Source organism: Zeus faber, assembly GCF_960531495.2.
Source record: "Zeus faber genome assembly, chromosome: 11".
Classification (NCBI taxonomy): domain Eukaryota; kingdom Metazoa; phylum Chordata; class Actinopteri; order Zeiformes; family Zeidae; genus Zeus; species Zeus faber.
In genome coordinates this window covers 31,048,577-31,070,421 of record NC_137205.1, presented here as the reverse complement: position 1 = coordinate 31,070,421, position 21,845 = coordinate 31,048,577, and the positions used below count along the sequence as shown (strand labels likewise).

General features: G+C 45.3%; 1 protein-coding gene across 1 annotated transcript in view; it reads right to left on the bottom strand.

Moving 5' to 3' along the window:
• The window catches only part of tnrc6c1 (trinucleotide repeat containing adaptor 6C1), a 46,561-nt gene extending 24,924 nt beyond the window's left edge, over nt 1-21,637 (bottom strand). The window contains exons 1-3 of the mRNA XM_080010143.1: nt 21,544-21,637; nt 21,201-21,222; nt 6,355-6,669 (exon numbers count right to left, since the gene is read on the bottom strand). Coding sequence (XP_079866269.1) covers nt 6,355-6,669; nt 21,201-21,222; nt 21,544-21,606 — 400 coding nt within the window. The 5' untranslated portion in view covers nt 21,607-21,637. The remainder of the gene's footprint in view (nt 1-6,354; nt 6,670-21,200; nt 21,223-21,543) is intronic.
• Between the last annotated feature and the right edge of the window lie 208 nt (nt 21,638-21,845).

Genomic DNA, 21,845 nt, shown 5'->3' with positions numbered 1-21,845 from the left:
CAGACAGAACTGACCCGATGAATTCACATAGCTGCCAACTATGGAAAGACGCATATAAAAGGAGGCATCAAACATGCAAACATATACATGGGCCACCAAGCCATGGCAGGGTATCAGCAGCTTCAGCAAAGAAGCAGAAATAGTTCTTGTTCTTTTTAACCATAAAATGCCTTAAAAATTAAAATACTTTTCTAAACCTACACCTGGTTTGGAGTCACAGGGAGCAGCTAAACAAGGGGGACGAAATGACATTGAGTATGTTGCTAAAGAAAGAAAGAGTGGAAAAAAACAAAAGGACAAGGTAAGGGACGCAGCATTGAATCTGTTGGATGAAGGCTGGTATTGTTTACGAACCATCCTGGCGCCTACAGAGCAACACAATAAGCAAAAGTCTTGCAAGAGAACAGAGGCTTATTGTGGGCTGAGGTTCAGCCTGTGCCTCTCCACGGACGCAACCCAACATGCAGTGAGGTCACTCTGTGCCACTGTACAGCCACTTGCTCCTTTGTCTGCAAATCAAAAGCTTTAGGGAAAGCATCTCGCCCGACATCCCACTCCATCGTGCATGTGAGCAGGGCCCACACATGCACACATTTACACTGATCAGCCACAACATTAAAACCACCACTGATAACAATAATACTGTGTGGCTTCCCCTCCTGCCGCCAAAACAGCTGTGGCATGGAGGCATGGACTCCACCAGACTCTGAAGGTGTCCTGTGGTATCTGGCACCAAGACGTTAGCAGCAGATCCTTTAAGTCCTGGAAGGTGGAGGTGGGGCCCCCATGGATCGAGCTTGTTGTTCCAGAACATCCCACCGATGCTCCTTGGATCGGACCCCAACACCACCCATCCACATGATGTAGAAGAAAAGGTGATTCATCAGACCGGGCCACCTTCTTCCGTTGATCCATGGTCCAGTTGTGACGCTCACGTGTCCATTGTAGGAGCTTTCAGGGGTGGACAGGGTTCAGCATGGACACTCTGACCCCATACGCAGCAAGCTGCCTTGCACTGTGTGTTCTGGCACCTTTCTATCATAGCAACATTCACTTTTTCACCACTTTGTGCTGCAGTAGTTCTTCTGTGGGATCGAACCAGACGGGGTAGACTTGACCCCCCATGACCCCCTGTCGCCGGTTCAGCGGTCGTCCTTCCTTGGAGCACGTTTGTCCTTGTCAAAGTGGCTCAGATCCTTACGCTTGTCCATTTTTCCTGCTTCCAACACATCAACTTCAAGAACTGACGGTTCACTTGCTGCCTAATATATCCCAGCCCCTGACAGGTGCCATTGGAACCAGATGATCAATGTTAATCACGTTACCTGTCAGTGGTTTAAATGCTTTGGGTGATGGCTATATTCCTAGAAACCAAGATTACATTACATTACATTGATCAGACGCTTTTATCCAAAGCGACTTACAATTGTTCAAACACCGACGGACGCAGCAATCAGGAGCAACTAGGGGTTAAGTGTCTTGCTCAAGGACACTACAGCATGCTAGCAGGAGGAGCCTGGGATCCAACCAGCAACCTTTAGATTACTAGACCACCAGCTCTACCGCCTGAGCTACCATCCCCAATATCTTGGCCCCCAGATAAGGGGCCAATGTTCCTGCTTGATTGTGATATCTGGTCTTTCATCCTTCTCACCGCATTTTCTTTCCCATTTTCCCCAAAAGGAAGTAAGCATCTTCAACTAAGGGCAGGCTACCACCTGCCCTTACCGCCCTACCACCTACCAAGCATTGCGACAGAAATGAACCCATTCCACGGCAAGAGGGAACAAGGGGAGGGAGGGAGCAGGCGGACATAGAGAATGATAGCTCGAGCGGGTTTGAGCAGAGAGGACACCTCGAAGGCTAGTGTAGGACTCAGCTGGGCTTATCCTCATCTAATGAAGTCCCCGAGGGGCGATGGGGCTGGATGGTACAAAGCCTACGATGACTGCTGCCAGCCTGACAAACGAGCCTGCTGACACGCATAGACACACATCCCATCCATCTCCCTTGTCCGTAATACCTCTGTGTTTAATGATAACGACAATACCAATACCCCACTGTTCGCTGATTTGCTGCATTGATAACAAAGCCAAAATGTAGAGCAGTGACAGTGAATAGTGGTCTCACTGGCATCGGGGAATAAATGGACTTCCGATGTTTCATCTATCATGTATTAATGGTTAATATAAAATCTCATCTGGATGTCTTCGGCATAAGTCATGTGGTTTTTTAGTTAACATTGACTTCCTATTTCGCTGTGGTGGGGATTTTCTCACCACAGTGAACTAAATGCAAATGGAAGAACCGGACGGGCGGTGCAAATGGAGTGGCAAATTGACAGATTTTGACCGAAGTGGAAAGGTTACTTTAAAGGAAAATGGGAATTTTTTGCATAAACCTTACTTATCGATGAATTGGATTAGTGATATCGAGTGATATCAGAATCAAGATGCAATACGAACTAAAAATTATTGGGTGACTGATTGCCCCCATTTTGCCCCTACCAAAGTGCAAATTATGATAAGAAAAAAAAATGTATTCCAAAACAAGCAGCGAAAAGACCATAAAGTACACTTTTACGCATGTTTGTGATTCAGCCCTATTGAGAATGGGTGTTTTTGTGAATGTTTGTGTGGTCGACGGTTTGTATTCATGCCTCCGTTTATTATGCCAGTTAATTAACCGGTTCAAATACTTGAATAGTTGAAGAGTACTGACAATTGAAATATGTCATCCCAAAAAATGACGACAGAAGTGACATTAGGTGAAGCTTCATTGCTATCGTGAGCAGCTCAGAGGTGTCTCAAAACTGTAAATCTCGAGCAAGGTAGCTATGAAAAAAAAAAGCACAGATTTTGAGGATTTTAATCTGGAAGGGTGCTTTTTTGGGACCCTTCCGGGAATTGGTTTGCAGTTAAGAAAGAAAAGCTGTTTAGCATCCAACCCTTTCAGCCCACCCTACCTTTCAAAAAGTCAAAGGGTAGCAAATGACAAATGTCAAACTTTTTAGAGGAGTACACATGATGTGAACCACACTTTGAGGGCTGACCAATCACAGCCAAGGAGGCATGATTACATGGTGTGTGGGCAGCTGACATTATCATTGCAATATCGGTCTCTGCAGTCAGTACCAAGTTTCCTCTACGCCAGAGCTACTACAAAACACACACCGTGAAACCTTGCGACATGCAGACCTTGTTCCATTTGTTTACACATCCTATATGTTGTTGCACGTCATCACCGACTGGATAGTGCGTGCTGTTGTTATGGTAACACTTTTTCATGTCTCCACAAAATGTGGCTCGAAGCGCTCCACTTTGAAGAGATAAATGGAACAGTGTGAGAAATGCCCTGGTGCAGCCACCTGCGCTGTGCACTATGAGAAACAGTGTCATAGCTATGGGGCATGGACAGGCAGAGTGCTCCACTTACTGCCACCAGAGGTAATGAATAAACTGCCGACCCTACATAGTAGCCATAATGCAAGCAATATGATGAGAAGAAGCGGGTATTTTCTTTGTTTCATTAAAAAGATATACAACAACTTCCTTTTTAATGGACGCCTTCAATCGAAGTGTTTTTTTTTGTGAGACCGTATTGGCGGGAAAAAAAAACAAAACCCTGCTGCAGGGCAAGTGGTACAAATGAAATATATACAAGCACACATCGAAACAAACTACAGCAGGAACAGGGAACACGGCTGCCTCTCTTCCTCCACTGTTAAGAATAAATCAGGTCAACGCTTCCTCCAACATACCAGTCTTAAAATAGCTCTCTCACTCACTCTTGACATCCATGCAAAGGCTGTGGGATGTGGACTGTTAGCCACCGCCAGTGTAAAAAGCGAAAAGGAAGCGTAATAATAGGCGACACACCACACGTAGCTTCAATGACCCCGACTGCCCTGTAAAGATATTTCCCATCGGAGCGGCTCGGCCTGGGGAGCGGCGGCTGCGTTGAGTTCAACCCATAAGACAGAGGGGGGAGTACTGCGCTGTGTAGCTGCAGCGCGCGAGGGCGAACCAAAAGCTGGTGTAGAATGACACCCCAACCCCGGAAGACATCCCACCGCTCTGAGGAGATTCCCAAGGCTTCATGAAAGCATCATCAGCGGAATGAAAAAAGTAAAATAAAATAAAAATACAGAACAAAAATATTTTGTTTTGCCTACACACTGTTTCCTCAGCCCTGAACAAACTGTTTGTGGATTCACTGCGCTGCTTCCCTCACAGGCCAATTCTGATGAGGGTTGTAATTAGTGCGTATACAGGACAAGAAGGTGCAAATGCTTGACCCTCAAATGGGAACTAGGAGGCTCAAATGCAACCGTAATAAGGGTGACCCCTGAGTGTATATACTGTAGGGCTGTGTTTTGGGCACAGTCCCACAAGTCGATTTCAATACAAAGGGTCATCTCTCGATTCAAAATCAATTCCATCAGCAACGTCAGAAGTTCTCTGTGTTTGACGGACGCACCGAATGGCATGTGATCGGGGAAGGAGCCGCACTGTGCCAGAGCAGGAAATATCTGTACCTTTCAAGTAAACACGCAACCAGCTCGAAATCAGCACACGCTACGAGGTTACGTGTTCTCACAGCACGAGAGACCCAGATGTGACCGGGCAACCGGTGTGCTGCCCTGGACACAGGCATTCAAATGAAGACATTAGCGCGATTTTATAGCAACACGACTTTTTACAACGCCTTCCTTCGCTCTTGCCAACTTAAATCACATGGACATTATTTTACAGTAACACTATTTTTTTTTTCTTCACTCCAATTAACTAGAATTACCAAAGTGATAGAAATGATTCCCCATTCCCTGCCAAAACACACCGCTTCACCTGTGAAGGCCTTGCTCACATGGTTTCCATAGAAACATGGGTATGGTAGCAGTCACATGTAAATAATTTATGTACACCACATGGCATCATGCGTAACTACAATATTCATACACACACATAATATGCAATATAACATTTTGCTCCTGTGTTATGATTACATTACATTACATTTAGCAGACGCTTTTATCCAAAGCGACTTACAATTGTTCAATCACCGACGGACGCAGCCATCAGGAGCAATTAGGGGTTAAGTGTCTTGCTCAAGGACACTACAGCATGCTAGCAGGAGGAGCCTGGGATCCAACCAGCAACCTTTAGATCACTAGACCACCAGCTCTACCTCCTGAGATACCATCATGATATTATGCAAGTCTTTTGCAATTGTATTTGGGCTGGGTCCACTCGAGTCTACTTGTCATGCATCTGATTTACTGTCCTGTGGATTCAGGCATCCCAAAAAGACAGCCAATCGGAGAAGAGCTTGCTGGTGAAAGGGCGGAGCAGTGGATCATCTTTTACCGTAAGTCATGAGTCACTTCAGCCCACAACACTGGACCTCTGCCACTCCGGCTGCCTCCAGCCCTCGCTATCTGTTCCAAGTCAGGCCCACTCGGCTAGCCGGCCAAGTAGCTGGAGCTCTGCATGGCTCCTCCTCCCCGTGCAGAGAAATAGCTCTGGTCAGCAGAGCTCCGAGGCACATTAAAAAGCCAGAGCCAAGAAGATGAAGAAGAGATTATAATAAGTACGGAGGAAAAAAAACAAAAAAAAAACAAAAAACTTTGTTCTCCCTCCAAAAACAATGTATGAGTGCCAAATGGCCCGAATTGACTTGTAATCATTGTGATTCAACTACAGAGAATATCTTCGCATCCGAGATTAGCACCTTGCCAGCGTCGCTCGGAAACAAACAAGGCCTTGGCTCACTCAAGCTGAGCTCAACCGAAGCAGGCTAGCGGCTAGGCTAACAGCAACGAGACTTGGGAAGAGCCAGCTGTGTTTACTCTGTCCCTCAACCCCTCTGTTCCCCCTCTCTCTGCCCCCCAATTCCCAGCCAGGTAGAGGAGAGTGAAAACAAACAGCACAGACAGACAGACAGACAGACAGATAAAGCTCCGCAGTGGCACCAGACTGTTTAAACTCACAGCTCGCTACGCTCTCTCCAGGGAGGCGCTGCAGCCTTGTGAGAATGCGAGAAACATGCCGACGCCTTTAGGAGGAGTTTCGATTCAACTGCTGTTGGCTGCAAAAGTAAGCCAGCTGGGAGGTGAGCAGCGGGGCCTCGCCGTGCATGAACAACTGAGTGTGGGGATATTTGACTTAATGATCACACCAGTGTGAGGAAAGGGGCCGATTTCAGGGATGTAAGCCTTCCTATACATTTGTACCTTTGCCATGCCACAAATGACCGATGGTGTTTATATATATATATATATATATATATATATATATCCGCCCCCAAGAGAAAGCCAGATCTGGCCGGTACACCCGACAGGGCGTCGTGGCTGACCTGTGTTGAGGCTGGCTGCAGAGGAAGCGGAGTGTACGGTGGCGGCGGGGCGCCCCGTGGAGGTGATGGGCAGGGCGGCGCCGGGAGGCAGAGGCTGGCCCCTCTTCAGCAGCTGCTTGTGCTCGTGCTGGCGGAAGCGAGGGGGCACCTCTCTGGCTGGGTAGCGCTGCTGCTGCTGCTGCTGCTGCTGGGGGGGCTGTGTGGCCGGCGGCGGGGCGCGCTTGCCATCGCCGCTGCTGGGGGGCGCGGGCGGGACCGCACTGGGGCTGGCGGGGAGAGGAGGAGGGGCGGGGCCGGGCTTAGCAGAGTCTGGCACTGTGGAGGAGGAGATAATGGCAAGGTGAGGAGAGTGTGAAGGAAAGGGTGGAGGAGCAGGGGTCGAGGATAAGGTGGAGCAGACTGGAAGAGTTACACACCCGGTCTGGTTGCTCATTAGGATACTTCCCAGGTAGCAGGGGTGGACCATAGTAACTAAATCTAACATGACAATATTTTTCTGACATTTACCTCTGGGCTTTCATAATATATTTATACACAAGAAAAACTTTAGAAATGATCATTTCTATCAAGGATATTGACCCCGCATGTCATAATATCAGAGGCATTAGAACAGTCTTTGATATTCAGAAAACGTAACATCCTTAAACAACATTTAACTACATCAGCAGATTACGAGAACCAAAATCGCAAAGGACCTTCAGGTCTCATGTCACAATATCGATATTATGACGATATATCGCCCAGCCCTACTCGGTTGGACGCCATCTTTGGGAAATATGGTCACAGAATAGTGAAATATTGGGTAGTTACTTTGTCAGCAGAGGACGTCTGTGCCGCGCAGCAAAACAAGAACAACCCTTCTAGTCCGGTGTAGCACTGACATTTTAGTCAGAATAGCTGTGGTTGTCGGTCTTTTTATTGTAGTCGGTTGGGCCTGTTGGAGGAGACCACGCGACCGGGCCCATAAAACACGGCAACTCAGCATTTCCATGATGCGACGGAGGCTCCGCGCCGCATCAAATGATGATACAAAATCAGGGTTTTCTTAAACCGCACGGGGTGGATAATTTCCTGAAATCTGCTTCTTTTTATAAAGCCATACAAACGTTTTGCAGGCGAAAGTTGTATTCAGAGAAGGAAATGAGTGGACGTCTACGAAGAAACTCAAGTCTCAGTCTATACCCTGGCCCTGGAGACCTCTTTGTGGAGCTGGTGGTCAGTGTATACGCCGGGCTACTCCTCAGAGACACTGACCCTGAAATAATCCCAGGGTGCTACTGTCATAAAACCTCACCCATTAAGATGGCCAAGAAGTACACGTCTGTGAGTCAAAGAGCTGCCGTCGGGACTGGCCACAGGATGAGCGCGGAGGAGGTTCAGACTCAGAAAACATCCCTCTCGCATTGTTGTGGCCATAATGACCATCAGGGCAACTGTACTGAGACTGTCCACAAGGGCAGCGCAACATGGGCAAACTGTGCAGGGAACTTCTCAGATATTAAGAATGGGGATATCCAATAAAACCAATGAAATAATAATATATTGTGCTCATAAATTCTGCCATGAAAACTAAAAACTTATTTTCAACATAAAAAACCCCAAAATAAAGCCATTGCGACACTGCTTGATGCAGGCAGGACAACAGAACCTGTCTCACCATTATGTCATGCAACTGTGACTCGGAATAAACCAATCGGCTCAAATCTTCTTTTCCTTCCTGGGTGTGTATTGGGCAGAAAGAGCTTTTTTTTTTTTAGCTAAAAGGAGAGACTTGCATGAGACACTTTTCAAAGATATTTCCAATGCAACGAGAGAAAATACCTGTCGGGTAGAGCCTTATTTCCCTTTCAAACAAAACAGTGCGTTTTTAATTCCCAGCAGGCTAAACAACTCCTACCTAGAATTAAAGCACAATAACTTATTTGAGGTAATCACTTTTTTATTTCATTTTTTAAAATAATCGTTAAGACTCCAATCATATACTTCCAGTATTGAGCCAAATGCTGCAATAAATAAAATTTTTCCATTAGCTCGGTTGAGGCAAACTAACAGTCTGCCCGTATTTTTATGTTCCAATATTCAAGGCTTTTCTTCCCAAGGTGTCTGTGTATTATTAAAGCTTTATCCTATCATAGAGGCATAACAAGTAGACCGTAGCCCGGCCCATGGCAAATTTGTGGGTCCGATGCCAATCCTGATTTTTGAGAGCCCTAGACCACCGATTACCAATGTTTTGACCGATATTTTGCCCAAAAAAAAACCGCGCAAACTTATATTTTATTAAAGTTTTTATATTTGAGAACATTTAACTTATAAGCAAACAAATAAATAAAAATAAACACACAAAGAACATTTAGATAGATAAAAAATTTAAAAGATTATACCAAATTAAATATATATACGGGAGCAGCCGAAAGAAGAACATATTAAACTCCAATATATGAAGAGAACATTTTAAACTTTAATTATACAATAAACAAACAAACAAATAAATATAAAATACACACATGAACTGAACTTTTTTTTACGTTAACTGCTATTTTCGCAGTCTGGCAGCTCGGGAACCATAAGCTGTTTTCTACGGCGTCAGGTTCAACGTCACCGACGTGCCGAAAAAGGGGCGTGTCGGCCCAAGTGTCATGCTTCCCATGCGGCTAGGGAAAGAAAAAACAACAGTAGACCAAGGACAGTGCCCGAGCCGTTTTGACTGTTACCAGGGTTCGTGACAGGCTGGTAACAGGGCTTCACATGCACACCACGGACGTGTCTTTTCTTGTATATTACACCATTTAAAAATGGGGACAGATCAGCTGCACAACTGCCGATCCAGATGTCCCCAAAAACATCTAATAATGTATTGGTCAGGCTCCGCTAACAAGAGCCTAATTACTTGTATGACAAATAATCTCCAGCTAAAATGTCAAAATGGTGACCATGATCGTCGTTCCATCTACAGAGAGATAAAACTGCAAAACGTTGAATTATTGGCAAGTAAAACAGGCAGCCTACTACATTTGGGGCGGATTGTGTCGGAGGTCAAAGGTCATGACTAAGTCGCTCGGGGCCACAATGCCACCACGGGCAACGGACGCAAACGCGGGACATGAAGCAAATCGGGTAATGGTCTGCCTTACATAACCGACCAAGCATGTGGCAGACCGGAAAGTAAACACAAAGCAAAAACAAAAACAAGCGTAACCTACATACACAGAGAAGACAAAACCCACAAAACATCAGCTGATGGCACAAAATGAATGAAGGCCAAATTAGCAACAGTGCAATGTGAGATCCTTCAGTGAATCCCGTAAACGAAAAGAGAGGAGGAAAAGAAAAACACAGTTTGGCCTTATGAGTTTTAAGAGCGCCGCCTTCCCATTGGCCGCCGTCACAAGCGTATGCAGCGGAGCGTCAAACACACGCGCACACACACACACACACACACACACACACACACACACACACACACACACACACACACACACACACACACACACACACACACACACACACAGAGTTATGTAATGCAGAGGCCCACGCTAAGGAGGGAGTGGATAGGATGGTGTCGTGGAACATACAGTCCCTCGCTCATCCAGACGCAGACTTGTTCGTGCACCTTAAAGTCATTTCTGTTTCCTTTCTTCCTCCCGGGGGGCGGTGGGGCGGCGGAGGGGATGCAGGGTCAGGCTTAAACAACCAGAAGCCTGCGCCGCCGCGTGTCTGTTGGCTTATCGGTCCGGCGGAGGGCTGAGAATTTGCCTCCACTCCTCCATTTTCTCTCCGTTTCCCGCTCTCCGTCACGACCCGCCCCCCGCAACCCTCCTCCATCCCACCCGCCGCGCCCCGGACACGGTGTGCCCTCCAGATGCCAAAGAAGGTGATCCTGTCTAAAAATACGAGAGGATTTCAAGGCCCGGGCGCTCAACTTAACAATAATAACGGCAGCTTTTTGTAATGGAACGCGGGGGGGGGGGGGGGGGGGGGGCTGTGTGTATGGGAGAGCATGTGATGTCGATTGTTCTGGAAGCTTTGGGGGGAGGGGAAGGAAGGAAGGTCTTTCCAGACGGTCCCTCAGCCAATCACAGCGGGGCCGCAGAACCAACGCGACAGAGAGAGAGAGGAGGAGGGAGAGCGAGAGGAGCAGGAGGCAGGAGAGGGGGGAGCAAGCGCCTGGGGGATCGGTCTGTGTGTGTGTGTGTGTGAGTGTGTGTGTGTGTGTGTGTGTGTGTGTGTGTGTGAGTCTCTGCGCCCTTTCTAACAAGCTTGGGATGAAATCCTCTTACATTTAGCAGCAACGCCGCTCGCCAGCCATCGGCGACCAAGCGCCGGACTGTTTGTTTGTTTTGTTTGATAGAAATTTCCTTGAAAACGTCATTGAAGTTGCACTTGGAATTGGGACGCCTTAAGTGCCCTCATGACTGCGATGGTGAAATGCCAAAGTGTGTCCGAGCGTGATGAGAAACACTGGGAATCATCTATCAATTTCATTGTATCCTTCTTGTTGATTCGTTAAAAAAAATAAACTAAATAAGGAACAACAGGATACAGGAACGTGCAGATGCAAATCAGCTCTAAGTTTCAAGTTACTCTGGTGCAATCACTTTAAAAAAATGTGCATGGTCCCTGTAAAAATAACCAATTAAATAAACAGAAGGTGGGTGGAGGGTAAAGAAATGTGTAAAGCAAGAGTGAATGAGAAGCACTTGGCTGTGATAGAGTATGTCACTGGAAACAAACAAGCCCCTCAACTTGTCGTGCTGGCTTGATATTTGCGATGTTCATTCAGTCGTTACCACATCCACCGGCTCCGCCATTATGCAAAGTGGCTGCAAATCAAACAGAAGACACTATGTAGTTCCTTTCATTTGACATGGATCGAACAAAAGCAAAATCAACAAGCAAACAACACGAGAAACCCGGCAAACGCCCGGGGGACCTCGCGCGGAGCCAAAATCTCACGGCGCCGAGCTTTGAAGCTAAGAGGGTGAGATGAAAAATAAACAAAAGAAGAAAAAAGAAAAAAAAAAAACTAAAAAACAAACGCTCCCTTCCTCTCGAAACGACAGCCCATTTGGAAGAATATACTGTCCTCAGATATAAGTGCCCGGGAGGCTTCCACGTTCATCAAAGATGCACATCAAACTGCGGCCTCGGGGCCGTGTGCGCCGCACGCCGGGGGAGAGATCCATCTCTCCACTTTGAAAAAGGAGCTCCTAATTTTCTGTTAAAGACGATGACAGCACGCTGGCCACGCTGCTCAGATACACGGGGGGTGGGGGGCTGGAGGTGGGTTGAGGCGCGGGGGGAGTGCGCTCTCTCAGGTGAGAGGATAGAAACAGGGCCTCATGCTGCTGAGACAGACGTACCCCACCGAGTCAAAGTACCGAGTATTTTCAGGGCGAGCGACACGCAAATTGTGCATTCCACTGGTGGAGATGAGTCTCCCACGGGCACACGCGTACATACATCTGCTGGCGAGCGATTACAGGCTTACCGCAGCTGAGCTTTTAATCAGCCCCATCATGAACCCCGAGCGGAGCACTTACATATTACATATGATTAGGGACTTGAAGAAAAAACGAGAGATGCAAAGACGACTGCCGGCGAAGGCTGCGACGCAGGCAACCGTCCGGGATGTTTGTTCAGACTCGTCTGTTTAATATCATCCGTGACCAATCCCAAACTCAACTCTTTGTGCGGCCCGTTCTGCTAGTGGCAACATGGCTGATTAGTTTTGGCCTATAAACACTTTACTTCCAGCTTGAGTGTTACAGATGAGAAAATATGGTGAGATTATTTTGTGTTTATTTTTTTTTAGCTGACACTTTATAAGAAAAGTATAATGTACAGTATGTATAAATGTAATAGCGTTATGCATGTGCTCTTCTATACGCCGTTTCCGTGGTTGGTGGCAGGGTCCGCCACGGGCCACAGTGAATTTGCTCACACAGCATAGCTACTTGTGGTCAGTAAACCGTCGATATGGAGGAACATTCACAAAAAAAATGAACAGAAAAAATAATCCCACCAGCTGGAGTGACCAAGAAACATGAAATCATAAAGTTTGAACAGAAGAAAGTGACCGTCTTAAAGTAAAGACATGGGCAAATACAGATGCTGGAGAAAAAACAAAAACAAAAAAAAACAAAACATGCTGTGTCCCGTGACCTGCAGTGTAATCCACCGACGCAGATGATCTTGTGGATCGCCACTTTAGTGAGGGACATCCCCACCGGGGAAATTTGGATCAGGAACAGGGAAGCAGTGGTAAAGGTGATTATGTGGATGCTGGACTGTACCAATCAGTCACATAAAAAGTAGGGCTGAACAATTTAGGAAAATAACCTAATTACGATTATTTAGACCAATATTGCGATTGCAATTTAATATGCAAATTGTGTATTTTAAGTTCCTTATCTTCTGTATTATTCACTGAACACAAACAATAAACCCTTCTACATTATGACCCCCACTGGATACAGTCAACATATAAACTGCTCTTGTCGGCCACGCCCCAAGTGTGACGATGAGAACATATCTTTAACTATTGAATTGTAAAACGATAAACCTTCAATCACAGTAGAATGTTGACGGATTGGTTGAAGTTCAAGCTTTGTAACTGCTAGAATCTGAAAAAATTCCATTTAACACAAATGTATTTATTACTTTTGATAAAAATGTTGCGTGCACCCGTCCACATACATCCTCTCTGTGCTCGCAAGTGAATGAGCTTGTCCGAGCGCTCAGCGACAGCTTCATGCTCGATAAATTCCAAAAAGGTTCTGTTCTGGGGGAGACTCCGTCCGGACTCCAAAACAATCGTTCAATTAGGCGGAAGAGTGTCACGAAGAAACTGTCTCCATAACGCACGGTAACATTCGACACGCGCGTGTTTCTTTCCATAATGAAAGGTTGAAAATAAAAACACGCTGTTCTGGCGCCGATCGCCAGCAGCCCAGCCCATCGCTGACACGCCCGTCGCCGCCGCAGAGGCTCAAAGCTTTGATTGTGTAAAAAAAAAAAAAAAACATTATTTTTTTTTTCTTAATAATCACACCCAATCGCGATTTGAAAATTTGCGTTCTATTAAATTGCGATGTTGGCTTGAATTCGATAAATCGTTCAGCCCTAATACAAAGAGGCGTATAAAGATGTCTAGCTCCCCCTTCTCTGGGCTCCACCATGTGAAGAGCGGGTCTCAGAAGGGAGAGAGAAGATAACAGGGATTAATTAGGACTGATTAAATACAACGCTGTAGTTAAGAAGAGCTCTCTCTGGTGTCGTCACATTTAACGTGGAGCCACGTGCACACACACAAATTATCTTTGGAAAACTACAATACGACTGCACAATGAAAGGTTGTACAGGTCGGGGATCGGGAGGAGGCTCTCCTACACGGGCTTTGGGGCTGGGGACAGTTAGGGCAGCCTTTTGGACCGACAGCTGTAAGCGTCCCAGAAATAATTATGCAAATTACGTGTGAACAACATGCAACCGCATGTGCGAGGGCGGTAAAGTGCACCCAAACATTAATATTGGTGACTCAATGCTCGGTATTAATGCACTTCTTTTCTCAAAAGTCATGTGCCTTGATGATTTAATGTAAAATGTAAAATCATAAAAAAATGTATTGGCGAATTCTTTTCATTCACCGTTTTTTTTAACATTGATGGCCAGGAAAGGCACTTGAAAGAAGACATCCTACATGTATTTGAAATTCAGAAAAATCAAATGAAAATCCAGAATAATTAAAGTTGTTTAAAACAACAACAAACATTTTTCATTTATTTATTATTTATTTTTACAAACATAAGGCCCTTTCACACACTGACAAGCGGTTCTATTGGTAAGGCCCAATCCAGGAATGTTTTTCCACCTAATGGACCTCCTCACTCACTCCATCCATCATACTGCCATGGGACTGCCACCTCAAACACACAGAGACACAAGCTCAACCCAAATCGGACTCCTTGACACGTAACTGCGTTCCTGCGGGGGAAGAGTGACTGCCTGGTGCCACCTTGACCACATGCGCCAACCTCTCTTTTATGCATTGGGAGTAAGAAAAACACAACTCCATCACCCGCTGGAGGAAATGCTCATGGCACACGAGCTCCCCCAGGAGAACACACATTTCGTTAAGGTTTAAATAAAGTTAAAACAGTTTTGTTTAAAAAGCACAGTCAATATCAGATCTAGGAAAAAGCCATCGGGCTGGGTGATGTTGACCGGAGGGTTGTACTGGGCCCGCAGCGTTCTCCACCCCTGCCTCAGGTCACAATGCTGAACCGGTTATTTAACTTTAGTCTAAAACTCACTTCTTTCTTCAAGTGCAATTTGTGATGATTCCAGAAAGCGGCTCGACAAGCGCAAGAGGTGATGTCAGGATCATATGGGCCAATTAAAGTACAATGAAAACACACCATCCTCAAACATTACTCCACACACGTGTTTCAAGATGTGGCTTCATGAGCATCCCCGCGTGAGGCTGGGAAGAGACGTGGTGACAGTGACGGGGTGATCTGAATTCCCTCCTGACTGCGCGGCAAATTACCACTCCCGAACGCAGAGAGAGGGGGGCGTAATTATAGCGATGTGGAACTGCAAACTAATCCGTTTCAGAAGGAAGTAGCGACACAGCGGCACAGGCTTGGGGACGAGCCCGCCGGAGTGACGATGGAAGAGATGGCCATGTCTCTCTACACAACTACATGGCTGGAACTGGTGAGATGTGTCTAACAACTGCCCCTGGACTTTCCTTTCTGTTGCCTTTCAGACTTTAAAGCCATGCATCTACAGCAGTGGTTCTCAACTGATGGGTCCCGATACCAAAACTGGGTCATGCTTCCATTTCGAGTGGACCGCAGGCAAAGCAAAGCAGGTTTAGCCGTTTCCTGATGTTATCACAAGGCCTCGTGTCATTAGTGATAAAACAGTATTCAGGAAAATAGACGCAACAGATTCAATCGGCGTTTTCAGCCCTTACCGCACTTTTTTTTATTGAAATGAAAGGCTTCATTTTGCAATTTTATGGCAATTGTATTTATTTTATTTTTAACAGTGCACAAAGCATTGTGCACTACTGCATTGTTTCTGCAGAATATTTTAGAATGGCTCATTTTTTTTAATTTTTACATTATCTTTGAGTAGTGACTTAACGAAGGTCAAAAGTGGCTCCTGCGGTTGAGAAGCAGTGATCTTCAGCCCGAAGGCCGGTCATGCACCGGAAAAACTGCAGTTCAAAGCGCCGCACAACGTTTGCATTATCAAAGGAGGAATGTATGTCACAAAGGGGAAAGTGTCAAGGTGTGTGTGAACGTTTGTGCACGTGCAGAGATCATGGTAGGAATGGAAACTTCCTTCAGAGGCCCCTCGGCTGCACCGAACAAACAGGAAACTGGAGCACAAACTCTTTCACACGGCTCTCTTTACTTCTCACATACTCTACAAACTTTCACACACCAAAATAATGAGAACTTTGTTCACTCGGCCCGACGGATGCTGATGAATTCCTGTTATCATTATTATATAAAATAAATACACCGATCCACCACAAGATTAAAACGGCTTGCCTAATATCGTGTAGCCCCCCCGTGGAGGCATGGACTCCACCAGACTCTGAAGGTGTCCTGTGGTATCTGGCACCAAGACGTTGGCAGCAGATCCTTTAAGTCCTGGACCAAAATTAGCGGGTTGACCTTTCCCATTGGCAGGAGAAATGCATTTTTTTTTACTGGTTCGACGTCATGAACACATCAGTAAAGGGGTGTGTCATGGTTCCAGTATTTACAATTTTCAGGGAACTATTTTTCAGATTCGTTCAGAGAATATGAACAGCAGGTGGTGTAGTGTTACACTCGCACTCTGGCTTGCCCTGGCGCTCTCTCTCCATGGACCAGGGATTACCTGAGCCTCCGCACTTGCCCTGTTCTCCTCATTAGCTCCCAGTCAACACAGCACCATTTTCGCAGGCCAGTGGGTGGAACATCTTGTGCTCGAATGCTAACGAGACTATTAGGGACACGAGCACGGCAGAATGCACAATTGCTGCATTTCAAAACACCGCAGGAAGGTAGAAAATGTCAAATGTGACATCTGATAGGGCCAACCGTCGCAGTCAAATCAGGTCATACGTCGAGGAGCAGATGAAAATAGTAAAAAAAACAAAATAACAAGAAAAACAAAACAGGCTGTTGAGTGGAGCTGAGAAAATAATTCCGCACATTGCGGCCTACTTTGAAGGTGGGGGAGAGAAAGAGGGATAAATAGGTCAATTTACGAATGCACTGTACCAACACAAAGTGGATGAGTGCGATGGGGAGCGTGCAAGCAAAGCTAACCCAGATCATGTTCACTGGCACAGGGAGCTGCGAGGGGCTCATTAGATTCCCTCCAAAAGGTGGTCTGCGGGGATATAGCAAATTCATAGTAGTACGCACTACGTACCACAACAAATAAAAGTGGACAGTATTTACCACTCAAAGGCATTTATTTATAATCGTACAATGCTCTCAAAGCGAGCAAAAATGTATCATATCGGATATTGTCTATGCACAAGGGTGTTAACGACAGTGTTGTGATTTAGTCGACGTGTCGGAGGCATTCACCTATTAGTTGTTTTTGTGGTTTCTCACGGGGCTTTTTTGTTTCATTCAATTAGAAAACACAGTAAAAGAAATAAATAGACAAAAAAACACACTATTTTCATTCGCTTTGCTTGGAAAAAAGACCGCTGCGATCGGAGATGTGGACCGCCCGCCTGGTGGCTCCACCGCAGAGCGTGATGCTCAGCGTAACGGTACGGCCCTCTCTGGGGTCCACCCGCAATTCTGCTTTTTCCACACTTACTCAGCACAGCAGCGTGTCTGCGTTGCGTTTTTTCAGCACCACAGCGCGCAGCGGAGACGGATGTTCGAAATTCTTTCTTGACCATGTTTCGGGCTCGGCCTTTAGCCGACACCAACATTTATTCGACAGCTTTGTAACACACGCAGCAATCGCCTGTTATTATCGAAATAATTGAATGAGTTGTTTTAATGCGACTTGAAAATGAAACTATTCTGCTGAATCAACAATGCACTTCTTCTCGTGCATTTGCGAATGGAGGCAAAAATAAATAAACCAATCACGATTAATTAGATATTCAGCGATAAAAACGTTAGAGAACTGCGTGGTCTGCCCACACGTGATGGCAGTCTGACATAGTGAGATGATGACAAAGCGGAGTCTGAAATGAACTCCTACGTGCGATGTGCGAGTATTATGGATGCCACGGTGAGACATTTTTCCCACGGGTTAATAAACTCATGACAACACCGGTGGAACGCTGGACATTTTCGCGTTGATGACGCTTGATATCTGTAGACTCTGCTGTGCAAAACTCCGGTGCCGGAGCCAGTAGAAGCAGTGTTATTTTTGGAATATCACACTTAATGGCTTAAATAAAAACCGTGCATTGATATAAAAGTTATTTTTTTCTATTTATTAAGTGCATGGAGGCTGTTTGGTGGTTTTATTTCTGCTTAAAAAAATGGTGTATGCCCGAACACCATGTAACACAGGTAACTGCGGACTACCGAGCGTGCATTACGGGACAGGACAGGAGGCATTTGACATTGCGGGCACAAAAATAAATCTCTATGATATACCCGCCCTAATTATCCAGAGAAAGCGAAACTCCAACGTTTTATATAAAAATAAATAAAAAATTAAAGATTTTTGATTTTTGAATTACCCGATATTTAGTCTGTTAGTTCACACATCTTAACATCCCTACTATGCGCAATAAAAATACACACACACAAACACGCATGCGCACACACAGTATATTATATATACAGTATATATACACCGCGTTCAAAATTATTATGCAAATTGGATTGAAGTGTCCTAAACATTACATTTTTTGTTTTTCAATTGAACTCATACATGGTATTGTGTCTCAGGGCTCTTTGGATCACTGAAATCAACCTGAGACACCTGTGATAATTAGTTTGCCAGGTGAGCCCAACTAAAGGAAAACTACTTAAGAAGGATGTTCCACATTATTAAGCAGCCACAGGTTTCAAGCAACATGGGAAAGAAAAAGGTTCTCTCTGCTGCCGAAAAGCCTCAAACAGTGCAATGCCTTGGACGAGGTATGAAAACATGAGATATTTCACAATAACTTAAGCGTGATCATCGTACTGTGAAGAGGTTTGTGGCTGATTCAGAGCACAGACGGGTTGGTGCAGATAAAAGGCAGAATGAGGAAGGTTCCTGCCACAAATTCATAGGATGGAGAGAGCAGCTGCTAAAATGCCGTTACAAGGCAGCAAACAGGTATTTAAAGCTGCTGGTGCCTCTGGAGTCCACCCAACCTCAAGGTGTAGGATCCTCCAGAGGCTTGCAGATGTGCATAAAGCTACTATTGGGCCCCCCCTAAGCAATGCTCACAAGCAGAAAGGGTTGCAGGGGGCCCAGAAATACATGAAGACTCGTTTTCAAACAGTCTTGTTTACTGATGAGTGCCGTGCAACCCTGGATGGTGCAGATGGATGGAGTAGTGGACAGTTGGTGCATGACCACCATGTCCCAACAAGGCTGCCACGTCACCAAGGAGGTGGCGGAGTCATGTTTTGGGCCGGAATCATGGGGCGAGAGCTGGTGGGCCCCTTTAGGGTCCCTGAAGGTGTGAATATGACCTTGACAAAGTAGATAGAGTTTGTGACTGAGCACTTTCTTCCAGGGTACAAAAAGAAGAACCGGCCTTCCATAGCAAAACCATCTTCATGCAGGACAATGCACCATCTCATGCTGCAAAGAATACCTCTGTGTCATTGGCTGCTATGGGCATAAAAGGAGAGAAACTCATGGTGTGGCCCCTGACCTCCACCCTATTGAGAACCTTTGGAGCATCCTCCAGCAAAAGATCTATGAGGGTGGAGGCAGTTGGCATCAAAACAGCAGCTCTGGGAGGCTGTTCTGACGTCCTGCAAAGAAATTCCAGCAGAAACTCTCCAAAAACTCACAAGTTCAATGGAGGCAAGAACAGTGAAGGTGATATGAAAGAAGGCTCCTATGTTGACATGGAACTTGGCCTGTTAAGATGTTTTTGATTGAAATAGCTTTTGATGTCAGTAAATATGACTCCTAATGCTGCACATTCAACAAATGACCATTTTCAGTTCTTTACAACCTATAAAATGTTTTGAAACTCTGCTGTGCATAATAATTTGGAACAGTGCATTTTGAGTTTTTTATTTTTGAAAAAAATACTGTAATCATTGGCAGGTTTGTTCAATAACATTCAAATTATAGCCAAACAGTATAGTGACTTAAATTAAACTTTGCATCGACTATTTAGGAAAATCAGAGAAAATTACAATTTGCATAATAACTTGGAACGTGGTGTATATACACATTTTTTTATAATATCTTAATTTACAGTGATTTCGACACAGTAGAAAATAACTGTCTGAAATGGACAATAATGCATCATATGTGCTTCACCACATTCCATTCTCTTTTTTTTCTGACCTAGTGGTGAATACTGCCACCGTCTTCGAGGGGCTTTAATGAGATTTGCCCCTGCCTATCCCTTCCAAGACATAAGCTCCGCTCCCATCTGCTTCCCCACCTCGACTTGCTGGTCGTCTCAGGAGATCAGCAAGTGGGCCGGCTGATCGCCCTTCCCTCTCCATACACCCTGCTCTGGTTATTAGGAGCTTTGGCACGGACACAACGAGGGAGAGAGCCGTTTCAAGGCTCCAACCATGACAGCACACTGTTCGCTTTGTCTCTCGCTTTATTGCACTTCATTCTTGGACCTTCCTCCTTGTAATTTTCCTCTCTGGCAAAAAAAAAAACAAAAAAAAACAACAACAACCTCACTTCTGCATCGTTCTCCCCCATTTCTTGCAGCACTCTGGTGCTTATGTTTCACTCGTGGGACTCCTCTTCCGCACTTTTGGCTCATAGACTTGAGGCAGCGGCCCATGGGGAGGCCCGACAAGCACCTGCAACGTCCCTATGCTCCTTATTAGTCTTCTACTGACACCTGACCTCCATTTTGGATCAGGATGTTAAAACCACCTGGCTGCCACGGTTCAAATGACGCCTTCATCCAACCGACTGCAGCAACAGTTTATAGGTTGCTTCATAGCTTCAACCTCACAGCCGATGAAAACCCCAATACAGGACACACACTAGACCAATACATTTGATCTATCAAGGAGGCCACCTAACTAACAAACTGCGCAGTGGGCAGTGTCGTCGTCCCCCCGGCCCCCCCTCCAGAATTGACAGGGATTTTCTTGGATTCCTCTCTGCGGGTCAGTACGAAGGTAGGTGTGAAGTGCATTAGGATCATCCAGAACATTTGTAGGTATAAGTTAAGTACCCGGTTCAGGGGTAGCTTTAGGGGTTTCTAACATCAGAAAGGATGACTGACGCAGAAGGACTTGAATCATTTTGAACAAAAATAAATATATGGATAAAATCCGACAAAACAATGAAGTTGAAATTAAGATCTCATATCAATTATTAAAATTCAGGAGTATTTCATGACTTCTAAGGCCTAATATTTGTAAATGTATTCTATATTTATTTTATATTTGTGAATTTAAGACATTAAGACTTTTTAAAGACCCTCATCACCTGTGAATTATATATGAAAACTTCTGAATGAGGCTAACTTGGATAAAGACAAACAAAGCAAAAAGCACTTTCTTTGCCCAGAAGGTTTGCTCAATATCTGAGTGTGTGCAAGCGTAATTTCATAACGCTCCAGTGGAGGACTCATTCCAGTAGGGGGAGCAAAAATAAATAATAATAATCAAAAAAAAAAAAAAAAAATAGCACAAACTCACCTTTGGTTTTCTGTTCAGTGGCCTGAAAAAGACAAAACAAACGGAGCATTAGTAAAAAAAAAAAAAAAAGAATCAAGCTTTTAAATAACTTCTGTGTGTGACACAGATCTCCAAAATGGAAATGTAAGGCCACAAAGTCAGTGTTAACAAGTGAGTGCTCCCGGGTTGCAGCAATGGGGTTGCCGGATTAAGCTGCTGGAACAGATTGTTCAGAGAGTCTACTGTTATGCTAAATCATTTCACATTCATCCAGATTACACAGCACAGAGGTGGGGTCCACGGAGGGGTCAGCTGGGGGCTGATCTTTCTCTGCCCTTCCCTGCAGACGCTGCCGCAGTGTTACCTTCTTCGCAGCAGCTTCCTTCTTTTTCTTCTCGTCTTGTCTCTTCTTTTTCCTTTCTTCCATCAAACGGTTCTCTCCGTGTATTCCCTGTTTCTTCTCGTGGCTGAGTAATAAAGGAGAGATAGACAAACGCGGCTTTAAATCACAAACACCTATTGTGACATCAAACATGAAAAGCACCATCAGCGTAGAACTCAACTGCCCGAATGCGGTGATTACGCTTAAAAAAAAAATTCAAAACCTACTGGAAGCGATCCCAGAAAGGGTCCAGGACTGAAGTGGAGCCTCAGAACCATAATTAG